The following is a 14,380-nucleotide window of genomic DNA, read 5'->3' on the forward strand; positions in this document are numbered from 1 at the left end:
AATGCTTTCTTTCTAGAGTGATTTGGAGTTTGTAATAATGTTACAGGAAGCATCTTCCTAATAGTTACCCTGTTTTCTGTCTGATGTGGGCTTTCTTATTTTGGGAGGTAAATTCCCACGATGTTTCCCACATATCTCCCAAGATCCGGCTAGGCCTTGGGTGAAAGTCCAAGATGACCTATTGATAGCTCTCACTTGTAAATTTTAACTGAGCCTAAAGGATTTTCTTTTTTCTTTTCTCTGTCACCATAGATAGCCTCTGCTACTGTTGTCATTACCTTTGTTTGTAAAAAGCAACACAGACTCTATAACTTTGTGTCCGCCCTGAGAAAGCAACACAGACTACAACATTGTGTCAGCCCCAGCACATTCTGAACTACAAGATCTTCATCGCTTTTGAGGAGTCTGGCTTACCGCCAGTGTATTTTCTCCAATGCTTCTAGTATGTTCTCCCTTGGAATCTCTTCTGCCTCCCACACACTCATCTGTCATCTTCTTGTAAAAGGAAAAGTCCAAAGAGGTTCAGATCAAAGGAAAAAATTCTGTTTTGTCAAGGCTGACTTGACCTTGTGCACGCCTAACCACTGCTGTAACCTAGCCTTGGGGTTTGTTCCTTTGAGACAGTCTCCACTCACCCCTGCTTGGATATAGGGAAGGCATTCTCCAATGTCATTCACTGCCTCGCAAGCAGTCCCGGATTCTTGCATGTTCCCCTTGTCATCCAGTGGTGCCATAGCAGTAAGCTTTCCACAATCTTTGGGGGCCGGCTCCTGCACGTGGTGGAGCCAGAGCTGGAGGTGGAGATTCACCCCGTTTCTGTTTGGATGAAAGCCTGGCACAGTGAGAGCCACAAAGGACCTCACTTTTTGGATTATCATCTAACTGCAGAGATTTATGCAGATAACAAGAACCCAGCAAGGAAATGGTGGAAGCAGAGTATGGCCAGAAATAAAGGAAATTGGTCGCTAATATTTCTGAAGAAATTCTAGCGCTAGAGTGGACGTCTCCTGGAGCAGTACCCCAGGCGGCTCCCTAAAACTCTACTCACCATTGCTTATCCCTCTCCCTGGTGCCTGCACCCTCCCTGTCCCCTTCTCCTCTACCGACCCCTTTACCACCCCTGCCCCCAGCTCATCTCTGCATTCTGCCTGCAGGCAGACCCCTCTCTGAAGCCCTTCAGACCTGACTCCACTCTTTTTCTTAATTTCCGGGACTCCCCAGCAGTAAGCCTGGCACCCCGGGGGTGGGCGGGGCCTGAGTACACTCCCCGGAGCTGGGTCCTCCGGTGGGTCCTTGTTCAGCGCTCCATCCAGGAAATGCTGCCCCTCTCCCCTCCGCACCCCCACGGCTGGCACCCTCCAGTTCTGCTTGCAGCACCCCCACCCCTCCCGCCCTGGCTTTTGTTCCTGTTCCTGGAATCCAAGGGCCGCCACGTGGTCCCTCTGGCTGTGGCGCCGGTGGGGATAGCTCTGACATTGTTGACTTGAAGCATGAAGGGCTCTTGTGGGCCCCGATGGGCTGTTGGGGACACTTTACAACGCCTGTTACAAGAAAAACGCTTTTCAAGAAGGGGGACGTGCGGGAAGTAGTGTGTCTTTTTAAGTCCTAGAGGTCACAGAAACATATTAAGTATCGTTTTCCTGAGGAAGGTATGGTGGTAGGAGAATAGTCTCCACCAACATCCCAGGGCTCGCGTTCTTGCAGGCAGGGTGAGACAGGAGACAAAATAGGGGCATGTGACATTCAGACACTCAATTACTGTCTTTTCTTGCCAGTGGAACTGAAATTAGAGTGTTCTCTGTGGACCACCCTGCCAAACAACAACAAACCCACCTTAACCTGTAAGGAAGTTAGGAAAGTGGTGGATTTGAAAACATATAAAAAGCTCTCAGATGCCTTCCCTAAGAAATAGCCGTATTTTTAGGTATATTACATTCTGTAAGGAACAAGACCTGAAACACAGACAAGCTGTGTTAAGGAGGCAGCAATTCCTCTTCCTCCTCATTTTTTTTTTAAGATTTAATTTATTTTTATTTGAAAGGCAGAATTACAGAATAGGAGAGAGAGGTCTTCCATCCATCAGTTCACCCCGCAGATGGCCGCCAAGGTATGTATGTACCTGAGCTGATCCGAAGCCAGGAGTCAGGAGCCAGGGGCTTCATCCAGGTTTCCCATGTGGGTGCAGGGGCCCGAGGACTTGGGCCATCTTCCACTGCTTTCCCTAACCATAAACAGGTAGCTGGATGGAAAGAGAAGCAGCTGGGACACGAACTGGTGCCCATATGGGTTCCTGGTGCTGCAAACAGAGGCTTAGCTTGCTATGGCAGAGTGCTGGCCCCAGAGAGAGAGGTAGTTAAGGAAGGGCATTTAAGGAAGGAAAAAAAAGTATTAAAGAGTGTGTTAAAGGGTGTGGTCTCAGGATCTGGAAGGGTGGGCAAGGGCCTCGTAGGGGGCACAGGAAATAGCAGTGGGCTCCTTGGTAGAAGAATTAGAAAGGGCCATTTGTACTAGTGGTCCACTAGTTGTACTCTGTGGTACAAGGGACTGAGCGGCAGGAACACGCAGGCAGGCCCAGAAACAGGGCTTTACAGGGAAAGATCCTGGAGCTGCCAGCTGTGGAGCAACCTCTGTGCTCTTTGCCTCAGATGGAGATGCCCTTTTACCCAGGGAGGATGGCAGGCTGGTGAGGGACAACCGGCAGCTGAGGCTATGCCATGGTCGTGCTATGGGCGCACACGCTCCATGAGCTGCCAAGCCAGTTCTCCACACTCTAAGGGCTGTGCTGAGACACAAAGCTTGCCGAAGCACACTCTGATTTGTGTCCATCTTCTCTCCCTCCACCCAGTGACACTTAGCACACACCTTCTAGAAGGCAGGAGAATTGCACTCATGTACCTTCTGGAAGGCAGCAGAATTGCACTTACTGTGGGTTGAAACAATTAACAACAGTAAAACTCATAGCACCTATCATACCCACAGGAAGAATAATTTCATAAACAAAGGCTTTTTTTCCTTCCCGAGTTGGGCCAGCCCAGGGCTGTAGGCTATGGGATAAATAGCCTACCTTATTTCCTTATCAGCTTCCTTATCGACAGAAAGGGAGATCTCTCATTTTATGCATTTCCCATTGCCCATCTGTACAGGTATCCTGGGAGATTGGAATTCTGGCAAGAGAGATCAAACTCCACCATGCTTGGTGACAAGAAGTCGTGTCGGGTGGTGGTCTTGCCTTAAGTCCTTGTGGCTGGGACTCCTCCTTGCTTTGCACAATAGCCATAGTTAGGATCAGAGAGGGAAACTGTGAGCATGCTGGGGTCAAGACGGCCACCAAGGAGACTCACAAGACTGTGGAAAGATTCCTGACACGGAAGCTGGGGAAGCAGCTACTCCCTGGGCAGATCAAGACCTGCAAATGAGAGAGGGGCAGGTGACCCCAGGCTGTAGCGGCTGAGGGGGGATGGGGGACGCACTAGGATGGGGCACTAGTGGGCAAGCTAAAAGGGCAACAGCTTAAAGCTTTTCTTCTTCAGCAAGAAGAGATTGATTGATATGAGAGTACTTCATAATGTTCACGGGAAAATTGCATTAAGACAAGTTGATCTGATCAAAAAGTTTTTGAAATCCATATAGTTGGGCCTGGCGCGGTAGCCTAGTGGCTAAAGTTCTTGCCTTACACATGCCAGGATCCCAAATGGGTGTGGTTCATGTCCCAGCGGCCCTGCTTCCCATCCAGCTCCCTGCTTGTGGCCTGGGAAAGCAGTCGAGGACGGCCCAAAGCCTTGGGACCCTGCACTTGTGTGGGAGACCTAGAAGAAGCTCCTGATTCCTGGTTTCAGATCGGCACAGCTCTGGCCATTGCGGCCACTTGGTTAGTGAATCATTGGATGAAAGATCTTCTTCTCTGTCTCTCCTCCTCTCTGTATCTCTTACTTTCCAATAAAAAAATTTTTTTGAAAAAAACAAATCCATACAGTTGTGTCATAGTATGCATTCTTCATCGCCTCTCATGTGCGTGGATTTTGAGGTTTGGGGCATCCTAACGAGCCTACCACATGACTCCAGTTCCTGCTAACTTTTGGCAGAACGTTTGCATGTAGAAGGGAGTGTCTGCAAAGGGAGGGGTTGGCTGCTGTGGAGAGGACCAAGTACGGCAGCGGGGGATGCTGGGAGCCTGCAGCTGAGGTGGGAGGGAGGGTGTTGATGGGCAGCCGTTTGCCTGGGCTACTCAACATGGACAGGTTGTATAGATGAGTTCAGCCTCAAGTTGTGTGACTTGGGATACATTACTCAAAATCTATTAAGATTGCCTTTCTTTATGTGTAACAGTGGGGGGCAGTGCTAATACCTGTCTCTGGGGTAAACACACACCAAGCCCTGTTCCTGGCTCCCAGTACATGTTCCAAATGTTAGGTTCAGTAATAAAGAGAACGGTTGTCTACGAGAATGATGGTGAGCTCAAGGTCAAGTCTCATTATAGAACAATAAAAAAATCACAAAGTCAGAGGATGACCCAAGGTATATACCCAGGTTATACTTTTTTTGAAATAGGCCTGACTTTCAATTTCTGTTCTTATTCTTCCCTATTCTCCCGCAACAGATTTTATAATTGATGAAAGCCTCTGGCTATTCAAATCTTACATTTAAAAAAATTTTTTTTATTTGAAAGGCAGATTTACAGCTAGCTAGCTTCTATCTGCTGTTCACTGCCACAATGGCCGGAGCTGAGCCGATCTGAAGCCAGGCGCTTCTTCCAACAAGTCTGCCATGCAGGTGCGGGGGCCCAAGGACTTGAGCCATCTTGCCCTGCTTTCCTAGGACATCAACAGGGAACAGGATCAAAAGTGGAACAACTGGGACATCCTATTTGGGATCCCAGTGCTAACGGGCAGGATTAGCTTGTTGAGCCACAGTGCTGGCCCCCTGGTTAAATCTCAAATATCTACCATCTTAAGTGTTTTTGAAGAAGCAAAGAGTTATTTTTGTGGATGCTTTAAACATTGCAATGGTGCTTTATAATCCTACAGGCTGACTATAGATAGTAGAGTTAGGAATGATTTGATGACTTGAATGAAGTTGGACACTCACTTTGCAGCAGCACTCCTTATGATTTTAAGAATTAAAAAAAAAAAAGTTAAATGAAGCCACTAGTACTTTACAACAGAAAGGCTGAGGGGGAAGCCCCTTTCTCCCTTTGGCCAGCTTGGGGTGCTGACTGCACAATCGGGCCGGTTTCTTTACCACCGCTTGGAGGTTAGGGAGAAGGCCCAGCCCAGGGCTTGGGAAAACAGTGGAGCTTTCGTGAGGGAATGTCCCAAGCTGCACTCAGCTGTCTGCCCTGGTCTTGGCTTGGCATAGTCTGGTGGAGTTCCTATGGGCTCATGCCACCGGCAACAGTGAGGAGAGTTGAAGCGGGCCCTCTAAGAGAATCTGTAATCCCCTCCCAAAGGTCCAAAAGTCCCTCCCTCACCTCCTCTTTCTAGTACAGCTACACACACACACACACACACACACAGATATGTGTGTAGGGTCCATCTGCTGATTCATTCCTCCAAATGGGTGCAATATCAAGGATTGGTCCAGGTTGAAGCCAGGGTCCTGGAACTCCATCTGGATTGCCCACACGGGAGTGCAGGGGCCCAAGCATTTGAGCCATTTTCTGTGACTTTCTCAGGCCACTTGGCAGGCAGGGAGCTGGATGGGAAGTGGCATGCCACAGTCGAAGGCGGCAGCTGCTTATCTGGCTCTGCCAAGCCAAAGGCCCTCCGCTAGTCCTTTAAACTAAAGGGGAGGTTAACAGTGAATTCATAGCGGTGTGGGCTCCCTTTAGAAGCACATGTGCACACGTGTGCAAGTGGGAAAGCCCTGCTGTTACCAAGGAGCGTGCAGAAGATGGAGTAGATGTGGTCAGGTCTCGGGGTAAGGTGACAAAGGGACTGTTTTTGGTTCAAAGAGAGCACATGGTAAATCTGCCAAAGCACACAGCAGTCCTGCTGCTGGAGTGGCAGGGGCTCGGTGTCTGAGCACCGGAGGCTTCAACAGGGGGTCCAGGGGCATATTTTGTTTCCCTTGGTAAACACCCTTCACCCATCTGCAATTTCCTAAGCCTGCATTGGGGCTAATGGCGCTGAGGTCACAGCACCATCCTGAGAAATGTTACAGGGAACCGGGATCCTAAGTGCTCCGTAAACTTCATCCGGTACCCTTAAAAGCACTTCAAAGTTGACAAACATTTCACTTACAGCCCCTTTTAACCGGACAGCAGCTGCAGCACCCCCCCCCCCGCTCCGAGGGGGCGGAGCGAAGAAGGAAAAATCACATTTTAGCAGGGCTAGTGGCACGAGGCCGGCTCTGCGCAAAGCTCGGGTGCAGGATGTAGACCCCTTCTGCCTCACTCCGCTCCTGATCGCAGATGGGTGCTAAGCGGTCTCCTAGGTGCTCAGCGTGCCCTTTTCAACGCAAATACGTTCAAGAAAACCGGCCAAAGTCGAAGTGTTGGCAACCACGCGCGAGGGGCAGGCTGGGCGCACACAACCCACTCACGCCCGAATCGCGCCGGGCCGACCCGGCCTCGTTCTCGTGGGCGTCCGCGCATCCAAGTCCCTCAGCCAGACGCACCGGAGCCCACGGTTGCGCGGGGCCTCCGGGGACGAGGCCTCGGGGCTGCTCCCGAGCCGGCACCGCTGCGGACCCACTCGCGCCGTCCGCCTGCGACCCGCCTCCCTCCGGCTAGAATCGCGAGCGAGGGGTTGGCTCGCTCCCGCACTCTCTCGCGCGCGCTCTCTGTCTCCTCCCCCGCGCGCGCGCACACACACTCACACACAGACACACACACACTCACACCCCGACAAGGCCGCACCGCGGCGCACGCGCACTCGCCGCCCAGGAGGCATGGAAAGTTCCAGCCGGTTCGCGAGCCGTAGGTAGCAGGCGCGGCGGGGGTAGGGCCTCCGCTCCGGGCCGCGGCCCCCCGTCGGTCTCCTGTCCCCGGGGAGCGGCCGGCCGCGGGCTGGGAGGGCAGGGGGAGCAGGGTGGGCGGGAGTGGGGGGCCGCCGCGGGCGGGGTGGCGCGGAGGCGGGGCGCGCGAGGGGCGTGCCGAGCTTCTGCGCAGCTGCCAGCTCCTTTAAGCCCGGGCTCGCGCGGCCCGAGAGCGTTGTCGCCGCCCGGGAGCTGTCCGGCCCAGGTGGCCCTGAGCTCTTTTTTTTTTTTTTTTTAAACTTGATTTTATTTCCTCTTCCTGCCGTCCCCGCCCCTCCGCGTCCCGCGCCGCCGCGCGCTGAGAGATCCGGGCATGCCCCGCTACGAGCTGGCTTTGATCCTGAAAGCCATGCAGCGGGTAAGTGACCTTTACCCCGAGAGCCCCCCGTCTTCCCGCGCGGGCGTCCCCAGCGCAGCTAGGCCGCCGCCGCCCTCGCCTCCTCCACCGCCCTCGCCTCCTCCACCCCTGCCCCGGGCCTCCCCGCGCGCACGCGGCCGGGGGACGGGCGGGCGGGCGTCCACGCGGAGGGCCCGGCCGCGTGCGCGCGGGAGCGGGGGTGTGCCCGGCGCGCGGCGTGGCGCGGCGCGGCGAGGGTGTGCCTCGCACCCGGCCGGGCGGGCGGAGGGGGGTGCGGGGGGTTGGGGCGGCCCGCGACCCCGACTCGGGCCCGCGGCAGTCGCCCGGAAGGTCACGCGCGAGCGTCCAGCCCGGCCCCCCGCCTCGTGAAGCTGCTCGTCGCCCGGTCCCCGCCGCCCGCTCCGCCGCTGCCGCCGCCACTGCCTCCACCGCCGCCGGCCTCCGCCGCCCGCCTCGGCCGCCCCGGGACGTCGGCGCTCAATAAAACGGTCCTGCAAAGCGTGTTTGTGCAGTTCTCTGAGCAACCTACCCCCTTGCTCTTCATTAAGGAAAAAAAAAAAAAAAGAAACCGAAAAAAAAAACCAAAACCCAAACCCACCCCAATCCTGTGACTTCTCTTTTTTTGACTTCAGCGACCGCCCTGCGCCCGACGCCCCTAGCCCAGTTTCATTCATCCAGGTGTGGCCTAGCTTGTGCCTTCGGAAGACCCTTTCCTGTCCCCCCCATCCCCGCGTCTGTGCGATGGTGAGGTAGGGGTTTCAGGTTTGCAGGGATGCTAAGCCAACCAGCAGCCCGTTCATCAGCGGGTGACCGGGGATTGGGGGTGGTGGGGGCCCGGACAGGGGGGGCCGGGCCCGGGGGGTGCTGGCGGGGGCCGGAGGCAGCTTGGTCTTCTTCCGTCGTCCTCTTTGTGTGGGTAGGGGGTCAGAGGCGCATTATGCTCCTCAGCTCGTCGCCGAAATCCCCAATGCTTCCGTGAGTGTGGGGCGTTGAGCGTGTGAAGTATGCTGCGTATCCCGGCCTCCCCGAATCTCTCCGCTCCCACCACCCCACGCCAGTAGATTTGAGACGAAGGAAAAAAGTTGTTACTACTATCTGAATGTTGGTGAAAGCTGGTATTGTTTCCCGCGCTGGAGGTGGACGCTCAGTGTAGGTTGAATCGGGCTTTTGAGGGGCAGCCTCCAAGAGGACCCGCTCACCAAGTTGCGTGGAAACAGAAGCCTGGGATGGCCAGCTGGGCTTCTGGAAACTGGCGGTAGCATTGTACCTTGCTGCTGGAGAAAGGACGCCAGTGGCTGTTCACCTGCTTCGGAGGGGCTGCCCAGCGCCTGCTGCCTCCCAGTCCTGGGAGAGTGGTGCACGGTAGCTCGGTGGGCGTGGCAGGCTTGGCGCAGAGTAGTGACGGATAGCGCATGTGCACGTCTGAACTCGCACGAGTGTTACCCCGCTTACAACAAGTAGGAATAATGGAAAAAAGTAATCCAGTGGTCGTGGTTCTTGGGTGGTGGTGTCTTGGTCAGCTATCCCGTTATATAGCCATACCTGTGTTTGTTGTTTTGGGGGTAGTTCTAGGGTGGTGGGGGTGTGGTGTACTAGTAATTTCTTGGGTGTAAGCTTTCGGGGTGGTGGGTGGTGCTTGCGCGGGCTCCAGGGGCTCCCCTGGCGGGGTAATGGTCCCCTTGGTTAGCCGTTGTGTTTGCTTTTGGGTTGAGTTGCCAGCTGTCTTGGTTGTACGGTGGCGGTGCAATGTGCGGTGGGTTTCATGTGTCTCTTGGCCAGTGCTAGTGGGGAATTGGTTGTTTTTTTTGGTTGGGGGGGGGGGGGGGGGACTGTAACAGCCAGGATTCACAAACTGGTTGTAGGGCATGCAGCTTTCACAAGGCACGTGCAGATTGGATAAGAAAAATGTACTTGAAATTCTTGCCCTGGGTTTAGGGTGCAGTGGGTGGAGGGAGGGTGGGAGGAGAGCAGAAAAAGAAATGAGCAGCTCAGTGGAGGGGAGGGACACTGGGTCGGGGAGGGGAGCGCTGGCCGAGCTGTGTGAGGAGCTCCTGGACCACTGTGCAGACCCCACTTAGTTCTTGTTAAAAACTTCCCTTAGGGCCAGATTTTGGTGACTTTGCTTTCAACTTGGGAGGTTGTATTCTTGGGGTTTGTCAGAGTACTATGGTGAGTGCACCCCTCTGAAGGCCCTGGGGGAAGCTCATTGGCCCCTGCTTGGGACAGTGGCACTTCCTTCAAGGTTTTAAATGGGTCCTTTATTCCCACTCCTCCTTCTGCAGGTCCTTGCTGTGTTTGACAACTTTTATTAGAGCAGCCTCAGAAGTTGCTGGGTAGTTTCTGCGCCCTTGGGGCTCCCTTGCAGCACACTGTTTCCTGGGGTGCTCTGACCCTGTGGAGCAGTCTAAATCTCCTTGGCAGGAAGGTGGTCCTTCTCCCCCCACCCCCAACCAACACCATTGTTATTATTTTTTTTTTTTTTTTATCTCCAGCTTGGTTTTAAAAAACTGAAGTTACAGTTTCTAAATCTAAAATCTGGATACTATGTTGAGGCAGCCCCAGCACTTGACCCTGTGCGGCCCTGGTCCCTGAGCCCTGTTGTATTTGAGAGGGTGGCGTGCAGTGTGTCCTCACTGAAGTATAGGGTTATGTGTTCAGCAGGCACGCAGTTCCGATGCTGTTTCTGTTTGTAATTGGGAGTTGATTATGATCAGTGTACTTCAATGGCTCTTCTAAGATTGTGCATTTACGTATATTTATGTAGACACCAGCCTTCCCAAGAAGACATGTACAGGTATTGTATAGCTTGAATTTTAATGTATACATTTAAAAAAAGTTACCCTCTCTGTGTTCTCCCTACTTCAGGACAAAAAGTAGGTACGTATGGTTAAATTCAGAAATGTGACTGGTGATGTGTAATCAATGTTGTGAAGCCTGGCCTTTGAAGATAAGCCGCTTGACACGGTAGTTGTGTAGCCCAGTCTTAGCCCAGACTTACAGAAGGATCTCCAGAAGGAAAACCGTGTCAGAGTCCTGTTGCACGTCGCTCAGGTAGCATTGGAGGAGGTTTTGCCCATAGCTGGAGAACATGGTATCAAAGGCACCATGTGGAAGGACGTAGAGGAAAGACCCAGGGCAGATGCCCAGGGCATTCTCGGCTCCGTCTGAGGAGGACTTTGCCCAACAACTGCGAGAGAAACGGATGGCCTGTGAGCTGGTGAGTGCTCTCCGCCTGTGCCTTGTCTCCCTGCAGTGGGACCTCTGCCGAAGAGAGAAGGGGCCGTGCGCGTCCTAGGTGAGCTCTGCTGCTGACACCCGGAAAGGCTCCTGTCCTCCGATTGCACTTTGTAATTGGGTTTCAAAGATTGGTAGTAAATTTCAGCTAGGTAAAACAAAACGGCCAGACTTGTCATTTCCTGACCGATGACGCTGGTACAATAGAGCAGTCCAGGGAAAGCTGTGGAGATTTTTGTAAAACCTTTAGGCCTGGGGCAGGTATAGGATGAGGGATTTTGAAAATATTCTTGTATGTGTGGGTGTGTTAGATTACTGTAGGAACTTGGTAGTTCTGCTCTGCTCAGATTAACACAGTTGGCATGAGGGCCTTAAAAATGTTGTGGAAAAATGAAAGTAAAGGTAAAGTTTATTTTGCTGCAAAAAATGGAAAGCCTCAGATAGTATTCTTCCTTATCTATAATCTCCATAAACTTTTTAGGTAACCTCTCTTAGTTAAACTTCTAAAAGTCTGGGAAATCTTTCCTGATTGCCACTCAAGAATTTTTGCATGAAGATCTAAGGTGAATGGTTGACATAGTAAACTGGCTTAAATGGGAAATGAGTGCAGGTCTAGTCAGCAGCCTTTGCATCTCCTGAGGGTGTTCCTCTGACCTCATGGGGGTGACGTAGAGAGCTGCTTTGGGCATCTTATGTTCCTGTTTTAAAAAGATGGTGTCATTTCATGCTCATTAGTCTTAATGAAAACCAGTTATGTTTAATACTCATCGAAGCAGTTCTTTGTAGGTGAGCAGCTTTTACATGGAGGAATGTAACGCTCATGTTCGGAGAACTTGGAAGACAATACATTTTCTCTTGTGCACAGAAGAGTGTCAAGTTTCTCTTCCCTCAAGCTCGTCTGATTAGAAAACCTGGCAAAAGTTTTTGAGCTGTGTTCAAGTTAGGGTCCTCTGAAAGTAATGCCTGTAGGATCTGGATAGTGTGTGGAGGTTAGGGTACTGATGAACTCGCTGTGGAGCCCGCCAACTCTAGCGTTTGATAAGTAGGGATAGTGAAATTTGTGTTGTCAGTTCATGGAAACATTTCTGTCAGGTGAGCAAGCCCGTTGGTGTCTCCTCCACACCCCGTGGGCAGCTCAGCTCGTATAGGATAATGTACGTACACCTTGTCCGCTGGGAGCCGGGCGACATTTAGCCTGTGGGCAATGTTACGTTGTCATTTGGTGTTACCATTTTTCTTGGGTTCCAATTCATTGTGGAGCAGCGAGTGATTGAAGAAGGAGTCTGTTCAGGAGTGGCTTAGGGGTGAGAAGTCCTTCCCCCACGCATGGTGCACATGGTTTGTGTGTGAAGTCCGCTTGCCAAAAGTTGACATTCTGCACTAATTCATTGTTGCTTTTTATGATTCACATTCAGATCTGACTTTTGTAAGTTTTTAAAATCTAGGTTATGTCTGTTACTTACACATATTTCTGTTGAGTCCTCTCCACTTTCCAGATTATTAAATCAGTTTAAAGAAGGAAGACTTTGAAAGGCAATGAAATGGTAGAGAAGCATTTTTCATCTAATGCTCAAACTTACATTTGTAATATAACCCATCTAAAACAAACACAAATTACCAAAACATTGTAACATTAAGATGAAGAGTAGAGAGGATGGTGAAATACTTTGGTATGATTAGTATTTTATACAATGTTAGGTTTTGTCAGACTTTCCCATTTTGAGTAACTATTCAAGAGGAGAGTACTTCTTGCACTGCTTTTGAGAAAGTGCTGTTCTTCAAGTGTGACCAGACACACTTAGGGGAACCAGATGTAAGGAGTCAGTCAAATTCTTGTAAGTTAGCGATTCATCTAGAGGAAAAAGTGTGCTCAGGACTCTGGGGAAGGACAGTTCATCCAGCCCTCTGATCCTAGGTGATATGACATTGTGCTGGACTCTGAGTGCATGTTTTAAGAAGGCTTATATTTTTCAAATACAGAGTGACAGTGAGTGGCGGCTCATCCATCCATTGGCTCACTTTTCAGATGCCAACACCACTTGTCTCCAGTAACCAAGAACTCCGTGTCTCTCACATGGGTGGCAGAAACTCAAGTACTTGTGCCACCATCTGCTGCTTCCCAGATGTGAAAACAGGAAGCTGTATCAGGTGTACAATAGCTAGGACTGGAACGGGCTCCCCGTTAGGGAAGGTGGACACTGTAGTTGGCATTTTAACTTGATTGTGTCCTAGTGCAGGCTGAGCTGCGTTTGTAGCCAGGAAATCATAGCAAGATCTTTTAGAGTAATGATTTTTCTGACTGTATTGGCACTTGGCTAACGCATATTGTATCTCTGTCTCAAATATTTGCAATTAATACAATGTTAATAACAAATAAAAAATTAAAAAAAATATATTTGCAATGGGGTCTGGCATCCAAGGCTGCCTTTGAAACACATTTAATCTATTTTATGTATTTTTTTAGCCACCTCTTCCTAGTTTCTTTCACACTTCATTCCATATACCAAATAAAACAGTTGCAGGTCTTTATCAATTCCATTCCTCATTTTTGTTTTATTGCTTTTATCACTACTTCTTTGGAAGTCCTGTCTTTCCATGTGACTACCTTAACTCCATGAAAACCTGCCATTTGGTACATGAATCAAGGACCTGCACCATGAGGAGCATAGATTATGATCTATGCCTGGTCATGGGTTGGTTTTCTGTTTCTCATCACATGGGTCACAGTCTGTTTTGTGTTACTAGATTGGTGAATGCATCTTAACCTTCTTTGCTAGATTGCCAGTTTTTAGGGATCTGCTCTTATCCTTTCTGTCCTCTGCTGTACGTTTGTGTGGGTTAACTGCCTTGAGAGAATTACTGTTCTTATCTCAGAACAGTTCTATAGGTCAAATTGTGCTGGTCTCTTGTGCTGATAGGTTGCTTTCACGTTACTGCACTGTGCTTGGACTCTGTGCATTGCATTTGCCAGACATTGTGTCGATTCCAAGATTGTTGAATGGAAGGTATTTTTTATTTTATTGTAATTTAAGTATCAAAGTGCCGTGTGAACTGATGGGTGCTTTTTTTTTTTTTTCCTTGAAATTGGATTCTTGGGGGAAGACTTGGTAAAGTGAGCCACTAAAGTAGCCTTAGAAGTAAGTAGGGTTGATACAAGTTTGGGAGAAGGAGTAGCAGAAGGAGGATGCTCTGTACATGTTTACTGGGATCCCTTTGCATATGAATGAAGCAGACTGGTGATTGTAGGTGGTGTGGAATCAGTAAGCCATTCCACATGATGATAGCATTGCTGGAGGGCTATGGCCTCATGTAAAGGCTTACAAATGAATGGGTAGGCTTGAATGACATAGCTTAAGATACATATGTATGACTTTTTGATTGGTTATAGTTGGTGTGAGTGCAAAGGCTCTTGTCTCTGCTTGTGCTTTGCTTTTTGTGTTTTGCCAATGAATAAAAGAATGTAGAATAAAAAAAATTGGTGTTATGGTGAAATAACAGGAGACATCAGAAGGAATGCAAATTGATAAGCCTTTTATTTGTTATTTATTTATTTAAATCTACCTAGGGGAACCTAACCATTTTGGATCCCCAGTTCTTTGTAGAGTAGGAATGAGCCTTTGGAGGGATCTTGAAAGTGAAGTGGTACTGGGGCACAGGAGGCGTGTTGTTCAAGTAGCTTGTGATCTCAGCAAGTTAGGGCATTTATTGCCTCCTTTTCACTATTCCCACTTCATTGATAAAGAGACTCCAGAAACCATTTGTAAATTTGCTTGATTAGAGTGTTAGACTGAGTCAAACCTGAAGGAAATTCCT

At 50.3% G+C, this 14,380-nt stretch overlaps 2 protein-coding genes across 4 annotated transcripts in view; both read left to right on the top strand.

The window, feature by feature from the left end:
- The first annotated feature begins 7,251 nt into the window (after positions 1-7,251).
- The window catches only part of SLC5A3 (solute carrier family 5 member 3), a 30,438-nt gene continuing 23,309 nt past the window's right edge, over positions 7,252-14,380 (top strand). The window contains exon 1 of one of the 2 annotated variants that reach the window (XM_040980776.1): positions 7,252-7,333. The gene's annotated coding sequence lies outside the window, so the exon portion shown is untranslated. Of the gene's footprint in view, positions 7,334-10,482; positions 10,551-14,380 lie in introns of those variants that run through there. The other variant, XM_040980778.1, reaches the window with a different exon arrangement.
- Positions 7,266-14,380, top strand: part of MRPS6 (mitochondrial ribosomal protein S6) — a 58,234-nt gene continuing 51,119 nt past the window's right edge. Inside the window, exon 1 of one of the 2 annotated variants that reach the window (XM_040980780.1) lies at positions 7,266-7,333. In XM_040980780.1, the coding sequence (XP_040836714.1) occupies positions 7,289-7,333 (45 nt within the window). In that variant the 5' untranslated portion in view covers positions 7,266-7,288. Of the gene's footprint in view, positions 7,334-9,636; positions 10,551-14,380 lie in introns of those variants that run through there. The other variant, XM_040980779.1, reaches the window with a different exon arrangement.

Source organism: Ochotona curzoniae, unplaced genomic scaffold (assembly GCF_017591425.1).
Source record: "Ochotona curzoniae isolate NIBS_2020 unplaced genomic scaffold, NIBS_Ocur_1.0 contig_3498, whole genome shotgun sequence".
NCBI lineage: Eukaryota > Metazoa > Chordata > Mammalia > Lagomorpha > Ochotonidae > Ochotona > Ochotona curzoniae.